At 43.4% G+C, this 8,981-nt stretch overlaps 1 protein-coding gene across 1 annotated transcript in view; it reads right to left on the bottom strand.

The window, feature by feature from the left end:
- DDX18 (DEAD (Asp-Glu-Ala-Asp) box polypeptide 18) overlaps nt 1–4,329 on the bottom strand; it is a 15,782-nt gene extending 11,453 nt beyond the window's left edge. The window contains exons 1-2 of the mRNA XM_012728926.1: nt 4,140–4,329; nt 2,211–2,678 (exon numbers count right to left, since the gene is read on the bottom strand). Of these exons, the coding sequence (XP_012584380.1) occupies nt 2,211–2,678; nt 4,140–4,224 (553 nt within the window). The 5' untranslated portion in view covers nt 4,225–4,329. The remainder of the gene's footprint in view (nt 1–2,210; nt 2,679–4,139) is intronic.
- Nucleotides 4,330–8,981: the final 4,652 nt, after the last annotated feature.

Raw genomic sequence — 8,981 nt, 5'->3', positions numbered from 1 at the left:
CGAAATGAATGAATAAATCAATCTTAAAAAAAAAAAAGTTTCTTTTATGATTAAAGATCTGGTTATACTTTAACACCCAGGGAATCATGCATGTTTGCCAACAAAACTTCACTTTCTAGGCTTTTCACTGTATTGTCTTCTAAAATGCCCACGAAATTTAAAAGTTGAGCTAGAGACTAAATATACTAATTACACCAAGTTCTATATACTTCAGAGAGGGGAAGGTGGGGGGAAAGAAGGATGTGATTATTTTCTTAAAACAAACAAAAAAAACCCCTAAAAAACACTGCTTTTCCTCCTGTCTCTGTAAGTAAAAATTATCCATAAAATCTCATTTTGATCTATAAAATCTAATTTTGTTTCACTGAACAGAAATTCCAAAGGCTCTCCTTGCTACTACAGATGGACTACATGTCAAGGGCATCGACAAGAGTGACAGAAATGGCCTGTTTCTTGAACTTCAGTGGAAAGCAGCAAAAAATGTAAGGCCTCCTGGTTTCTTTCTTCATGATTTTCATAATGTCCTAAACTGTCTACTATTATACCCTCAAGTGTTTCATACTGGGTCAAAGGTGAACTACAGTCCTGGGCTTTGATTAGTTTATGGCGGTTAGTGATGTGAATTATGACGGAACGGACCCAGATCAGAACTCAGAATTGTCTGTAGCTTTGGACTGGCATCTACCCTGAGCCCTTAACTTCTGGAAAATGGTCAACTCAACTGTGAGGACCCACCAGATCCAAAGCTATCATGAACTAGTTAGCATGGCTTGTAACGTTCACTTTCCTTAAATACTTCTCTTAAAGTTTACAAACAAGGTTTGTAAAACCTCCATCCTATGAGTCAATGCCTGAGAACAGAAATGTCACTCGCTTCCTGAAGCATATGGAATCCTGGGATTCAAAACAAAGACCTGAAGGGTAGTAAAAAATTTAGAATGGGATTACAACTTAAATCAAACCTGTAACTCCAAATCTTTAAGCATTTCTCTACATTATTTCACTTGTTTAAACATTTTCTCATAACCTTCAAATGTTTTACTTTGTAGACAGTATGAAGATAGCCTTGCATGTTCTGCAACACTGAAAGAGCCTTCATTTCTTTAAAAAGATTTAATTCACTTATGCATTGAAGAACTAAGGTGTAGGCCAGAGGAGCAAGAGTGTGAGAGGACCAGATAGAGTGGTGAGCAGAATAGGCAGATCCACTAAAATATATTGCTAAGGGGAGCAGTGGGCCAGACAGTAGAGGTCTGCTGGGCCAACTGTCGGTCTGCTCTCTGGCTAGGGACTGAACTCAAACTGCAGTGTGACAGGGCTGAGGTTTAACCCCGATGCCACCAGGAGGCCCCGAAGCTCCTTTCTAAATGAAAACTTAACTCACGTAAGATAGCTGAATAGGAAATTCTAACATAGGTATTGGCAAACTTTTTCTATTAAGGGCCACAGAGTAAATACTTTAGGTGCTGGTCTCAGTTACCATAAGGATCAAGTAAACAAATGGACATCACAATCAAGTTTTACTTATTTTTAGAAAAAACAGATGGAGGGTCAGACAGTTTGCTAATCCCCTGTTCCAATCTACAATACTCAGTACTATCCTGGCCATTCTACTCTCTGGGAAATTAATGCTCCACTTACTAAGAAGTTTCCTAGCTGCCCTTTTATACACTTTGTATTTCCAAAATATCATTAAGCCTCCTTTCTAAGGGGGATTTATGGTAGGAATAAGGATTGGGGTACAAAGAAAAAAAAAAAAAAGGTGAATTAAGATTATCATTAATACAAAGTCCCTGGTATTTATCAAGGGCTAAAAGACAGATTCTGCCAGCCCAGATTTTGTCACTGTTAGTAATCCCACAATTCTGTGTGCAAACAGGAAAGCATAAAATACTAAGGCAGATGTGTTGTTTTTCATAAAAGTACACTTTAATTATGTACAGTTAAACACCTGTGTTTAAGAACACAATTTTTAGCATTCAGAGGAGATTCTGAAGTCCATTTTCTTGAAGGTTGCCTGGGGACATAAAAGCAGGACATGCTGCTCAATATATTGAAGTTAATATTCCCCCAGCATTTCCTTGAGCTCAGAGGCTAATTTCTGTTCTACTTGTGCACACAGGAATTTTCTGATGCTAAAACTGGAAGGTGGGATGGCAACCATGAAAAACTGCTTGAATGGCTGAAGTGCAAAAAAACAGGGTACCTACCTGGTCCAGCATCATCCACTATCTTTCTCTTCTTCTTCTTCTTCCGCTTCTTCTTTGATTCTGGATTAGGAAACTGCGTTGCTGCGTCACCATTGGTTAACATGGTAGATTTATTAGGGGATTTAACTTTCACATTTTCTACAGTTTCTTTAGATACATCTCCATTTTGGGTTTCTGACAAACCCACTTTCATCGACTGTTTGAGGGATTTTTTAACTTTTATGTTTTTCATTGTGTCTTTGTATACATCTCTATTTTGGGTTTCGGACAAGCCCACTTTCATAGATTGTTTCAGGGATTTTTTAACTTTTACATTTTTCATGGTCTCTTTAGACATATCTCCATTTTGGGCTTCTGGCAAGTCCACATTCACAGACTGTTTCAAGGACTTTTTGACTTTTCCACCTCCCACTGTTTCTTCAGACACACCTCCATTTTGAGTTTCTGATAGACTCGCCAATGAAGCCCCTTAAAAAAAAAAAAAAGCACATTATAATAAAGAAGGGGAGGTTTACCTATGGATTTCAGGACTGAAATTATTTGGTTGCTCTTTCATGCACATTATTTAAAACACCTCCAATTAGATTCTTAACTTCTAAACACTACTACTCTGACCTTTAAGGATGTGAGAGTTTGTGACAGGTAGGTTCAATGAGGATAACCATTTAACAGGGCCAGACAATGATGTTCACAAAATTCACACTTTAATATTAGGTATTTGATGAACACAAGACTAGTTGGTAGAGTGAAAAAGATTTACATCTTACTCACACAAGGACAGCTTCTCAGCTTCAAAACACTCAAAACTCAATTTTTCTAAATGGCAGTTAACTGCAACTTTTATTGCGGAAACCACTATTTTCCCCAATATTTACCAAATTAACTGCCTCAGAATGTCTTTACAAAAAGCTTTCCTGTTTACTATAGAAAGATATTGTAGCTTACTCAAGGTGTTAGCTATACCTACATCAAGGAGTCGTAATGTATTTCATTCACAGGAAGAGGTAATATATAAAGGAATTTCAGGAACACTCCTAAAGCCCACAATCCTGTGCTCTCTTCCAAGATTTCTTTCCATTTCTGTTGAAAACTAACTCCAGTAAAGTAAGATGTCTCCAACGTTGCTCTAAGGGGGTACATTTTGTAGGATCCCCAAAAGAGTAACATTAAAAACTTCAGGATCTCTAACCACGGTGAAGAAATTAGGACAGCAAATAAGCAGGTAATAAAAATCTTTCGGATGAAATCTTCTCCGTGTCTCTCTTCGTGAAGGATGCAAACACGGAGATGATCTCAAGGAATTTATAACCCGTGACTGGGAGTGATGAGAACACAGGGCAGAAGCGACTGACACCAAGCTGACGGTGAGGATAGTCGATAATAAAGAAACATGACGGGAAGGGGCTTGAAAATGGTATCAGTAAAGGTGTATGAAGAATGACACTTTTGTTTGAAAGAAATAGACATTTAATAGATGACATGAAACAAACACGAAAAGTTCCACGTGTCTGATTAGAAAGGCGAGGGGAGAGCGGAGAAGAGGAGGGACCCGAAAGCTCGGTGAGGCGGGAGTCAGAATGGGAAGGTGTAAGTGGAAGAGGCTGGAAGCACTTGTGGAGGCCAGGACAGGATTCATGAGACCCCTTGCCTTAAATCTGCAAGGCCAAGCTCGGGCTCTAAAAGGTCAGCGGCAGACCCTGGGCCACGAGGCGAGTCCGCCTCTGCGCGGGACCCTACCAGCGGCTGTCCCAAGCCGTCTTTTCACTTCTTAAGAAGCACTGCCTAGGTTCGGGGTCCGCTGCCAGCGCTACACCGAGGTCCCGGGGCGCCCGAGCAGCGCTGCTGGGACAGGGACCGACGTAGTGCCCCCACCGGCCTAGAGAGGGTTCCCGCAGCAAGCGAAGCTGCCGGGAACTTAGTGCATCTCACCCTGTAGCTTTAGGTTTCGCTGGCGCAATTTGAGGTTCCGCTTCTCGATCTTCTTGCGCAGGAGTTTCATCGGTAGATGAGACATGTTTTCGGCTAAGCACCTTCACCGAGGCGCCACAGCCTGGATTCTCTGCAACCCCAAATTGACGTTACCTCCACCTCGGATCGCAACTCCGTGCGCAGCTCACCCCGCCGCACATGCGTCCCAGTGAGGCCAGGGGCCTTCAGGGCGGAAGTGCGTTCGGCAGAAATGCTTCCGGGCTGGTGCCCAGTTGTACCGATGGAGAACGGATTGTGTGTAGTGCCCCCTGGAGGACGGAGGTCAGGCTGCGCTTCGTGCTCACCTTGTGCCAGAGTTGGCTACTCTGCAGGGAGATTGGAAATTCTGGTCGCTGGAGCCACCCCAAAGGGACTGAAGAAACAAAGAGGGACGGAAGACCTTAGGAAGTTGAGTGAAACCAAACTTGTTTGACATTCTCCATAGTGTACACATTAATAGAACTTTTCTCAAAGCAACACCCTTACTCTTGAGTTTTAGTCTGGTTTTTGTCCCTCCTTTCCACCCTATTATTAATCTATTTAACATTTCGACGACTATGCTTTAAAATTCATTTTTACTGAGGTATTACTCAGTATGCAGCCTGGAAAGCAGAGGTTTTTTTTTTTTTTTTAATTAAAGATTTTATTTATTTGTGCATACAAAACTGGTGTACAGGCCAGAGGCTCAGGGGCGGTGAGAGGCTTCACAGAGACAGAGCAGGGAGCAGAACAGGCAGATCGACGAAGTACACTGCTGAGGGGAGCAGCGGGCGGGTCAGGAGAGGTCTGCCGCGCCATGTGGTCACCTCTGGGGTAGGCGGGGATCGAACTCATGCGAAAGTGGCCTTAGCTTCTCAGTGCAGTGCTTTAACCCGCTGCGCCACCAGGGAGGGCCAGAAAGCAGAGGTTTTTAATCACCACCTCCCCTACCCGTCTAGACCCTTTAGGAATTCAGAACAGAAATTACAATCTGGGTAGTTGATAGGCATCTTTTTATGAGGGGTGTATAAAATATTTAATTTAAAAAGTCAACAAGGGCCCTTCCTTGTGGCACAATGGGTTAAAGCACAGCACTATGAAGCAATCTGCAGCTCCTGCTGCACAAGTTCGATCCCTGGCCAGGGAGGTGACACACATGGCACATCAGACCTCTCATGACCAGCCCGCTGCACCCCTCAGCAGTATATTTTAGTACATCCGCCTGTTCTGTTGCCCATTCTGTCACCCCTTGCACCTCTGACCTGTACCCCAGTTCTTATATACACAAATAAATAAATCTTTTTTTTTAAAGATTTATTTATTTATTCATACAGAACTGGGGTACAGGCCAGAGATGTGGAGGTTGAGAGGATTCACCAGAGACAGAGTGGGGAGCAGAACAGGCTGACTGACGAAGAACACTGCTGAGGGGAGCAGCGGGCGGGTCAGGAGAGGTCTGCCACACCATGTGGTCACCTCCGGGGCAGGCGGGGATTGAACTCATGCGGAAGCGGCTTTAACTTCTTAGTGTTGTGCTTTAACCCGCTGCGCCACCAGGGAGGGCCTAAATCTTTTTTTTTTTAAGGTGCATGGAAATGCTTAACATTTAGGGATGGATAAACTTTGTGTTGTGTTATAAACCTAATAGTGGCAACTTTTATGACTTTTTAGGAGAGGAATGAGAAATGGTAACCTTGTATATGCTCTCAAAATTGTGGGTTGGCTTTGTGTTAATAGAGTAAATTTCCAAGACTAGATCTAGGAAACAAATGAATATCCTGAGGTTAGGTCTCAGAAAGATCTATGAGTGCCTCCCTGGTGGTGCAAGGGGTTAAGTCTCAGCACTATGAAAGATTCGCAGCCTCAAAGCCGTGGCAGCATGAGTTCAATTCCCAGTCAGGATGGTGGCCCAGATGGTGCAGCAGACCTCTCCTGTCTTGCCTCCTACGCCCATCAGCAGTGTTTTTCAGTAGATCCATTTGTTCTGCTCCCCACTCTCTCTCTGGTGAATCCTTTCACCCACCCCATCCCACACACACCTTTGGGCAACACCCCAAATCTTGTATGTATAAATAAATCATTTTTTAAAGATTTATTTATTTGTGCATACAGAACTGGGGTACAGACCAGAGGCTCAGGGGCGGCGAGAGGCTTCACAGAGACAGAGTGGGGAGCAGAACAGGCAGATCAATGAAGTACACTGCTGAGGGGAGCAGCGGGCGGGTCAGGAGAGGTCTGCCACACCATGAGGATCACCTCCGGGACAGGTGGGAATTGAACTCATGCAGAAGTGGCTTTAGCTTCTTAGTGCTGTGCTTTAACCCGCTGCGCCACCAGGGAGGGACAATAAATAATTAAAAAAAAACCAAAAACCCTATTAGTGGAATTTGTTCAGTACATCCTTTCCCTCCAACAGGAGGAGTATGATAGGTGCGTGCTAAGTCTGGGAGTGGAAAGATGAATAAGGATTGGCCTGGCTAACCTTCATGGAGCTTACAGAGCTTAAGTAGAGAACACAGACAAGTAAACAATCATGGAAACTGTGCAGGAGTAAGGAAGCATATGACAGGACACCACTCCTTCTGGGAAGTGGGGGAGAAGTGTCTTTCACCCCATGTGTCCTCTGCATTGGCTCTGAGCTAGGGGCAGACCAAGCAGCGGGTGGAGATTCTACTTTCACATGCCTACTAGAAACATTGAAATCTAATCAGGACCATACTTTACCTCTGCCCTTTTCCCAATTTCATTTGAGATCCTTAAACCTTAGGCCAGTGTTTGTAAAATAATAGATTTACGTGAAGTTCATTCAAATAATAAAAGACTCACTTCACTGAGAAAGAAAAGCAGTCTATTTCACAAAATCCTTAGAATCTGGGTCAGAAAAAACTGACCATCCAATCACTGCATTAGGATACTTGAAGTGATCCTCTAGCAATTTCTATTGCTATTTTCTACAAGGTTAATCACTCCATGGTCTGCAGGAACTGAGAGCTATGTTATTGTAAACAAGCAGGTGATGCTCCCTGCATGTGACTCGATTTTCCTGGACAGATTCTAGTGCTTTGTATTTCTGCACTGTATTCTGAAGATGGCAGTTGCTTGAGAAATGACTTCAGTGTATCAGTGTATCAATACATCACCATAATTCTCTGAGTTGTCATAATGGCCAATACAGAACTATGAAGACTGTGAAGACTGTCTCTCAAAAAAAAAACAAACAAACAAACAAACAAACAAAAAAAAACTCTGTGCCAGGCACTGTTTTTCTTAGTAGTTGGAATGAGTGTCACTCTGGGGCCCACAAATCTAGCACACTCTGAAGGGATTCTGCCATCTGCCACATAAAGACAACACATATTCTTGGTGTGTAAGACCTTCAGAAGAAAATAATTTTAATAGAATTAATATGCAACAGAGGGAAGAAAAATAATTTAGTTAAAAAAAGTATCCCAGGCCCTGCCTGGTGGTGCAAAGGGTTAAAGCACAGCATTGTGAAGCTATGGCAGCCACTGCAGCACGAGTTCGATCCTCTGCCAGAGAGGCCACCCACATGGCGTGGCAGACCTCTCCTGGCCTGCCTGCTGCTCCTCTTAGCAGTACATCTGCCTGTTCTGCTCCCCACTCTGTTTCTGGTGAATCCTCTCACCCCTGCAACCTCTGGCCTGTACCCCAGTTCTGTATGTATAAATAAACAAATCTTAAAAAAAAGTTTCCCGATGAAGCATCCAAAATTATGCATCCCCTTGTGGGTAAACGCCCAGCCAAAGCAGGGCCACTGAGGTCCATCAGCCCGTGACAGGTCTAAGAGGGGAAGCCACAGGAAGGGACAGAAGTGGCCAGGCAAGTCTGGAAAGAAAAGAGCAAAATCCAAGCCAAGATAAAAGATGCCATTGTCAGCCTGCCCCGTGGGTCTCTCACTCATGTCTCTTTCAAGTCTCTCCTTTCGATCCCCCAAGTCCCTGGTAAAAGGCTGAGACGCAAGTGTGGCTTCTCTTCACATGCCTCTCTACTCTGCAGGCCTCCTCCAGGTCTTCTCCTGAAGTCTATTTTTAACTTCCACTTGGATTCTCCTCCATGCTCAGATCCACCTCCTTGTGGACATGGGGGGAGGGAACATGCAACCCCCCCTTTCTTAGAATATAACACACTGTTAACATTTCTAGGGAGTCTCCATAGGGGAGATATGTTAACCAGGTATGTGAGTGAGTGAACTAGGGGACTTCAATTTGAGCCAAAAGCTGGAGAGACATTAAAACAAGAAGATGTAGTATAAATGAGAAAGATGGGCCTGGGGTCAGGGCTTTGTGCTTCTCAAGGAGGGAGTATTTTTGTGGAAACAAGTCAGTCATGCTAAGGTTGGAGGTCAGAGAAATGATTGGCAAAGACAGACTGATATTCGATATCAGTTCAGGTGCAGGAAAGCACCTGCAGAAGCGAGTCTGGGGGCTGGGCCAGACTTGAATACTGGCAGGGGTGGGGTGGTGAAAACTTCAAATACATGACTTCCTTTGCTTTCTAGAGATCTCCAGTCACTGACGATTGGGTCACAGATTGACTCTTTGCTTATCCAGGATGTTGTGAAAACAAGTGTTCAGTGTGAGATTTATTTTTACTATATTTATTTTTCTTTTGGCAAGAGTTTTATTGTACAAAAATGTGGCAAAGATCCTACCTGTTACCCTGTTTCCCCTAATGTTAACAAGGTAGGTAGCTGTGACCTGTGTGAAAAAGGAGGAGGACACACTAATATCTGACTAGAAATGAAACTGAAACCTTTATGCAGATTTCACCAATTTTTCTATTAATGTCTTTTACTGACCTAGG

This window comes from Condylura cristata, unplaced genomic scaffold (genome assembly GCF_000260355.1).
Source record: "Condylura cristata isolate star-nosed mole 26May11 unplaced genomic scaffold, ConCri1.0 scaffold00002, whole genome shotgun sequence".
Taxonomy (NCBI): domain Eukaryota; kingdom Metazoa; phylum Chordata; class Mammalia; order Eulipotyphla; family Talpidae; genus Condylura; species Condylura cristata.
The sequence above is the reverse complement of the archived record's forward strand: the minus strand, read 5'-3'. Positions and strand labels throughout refer to the sequence as shown.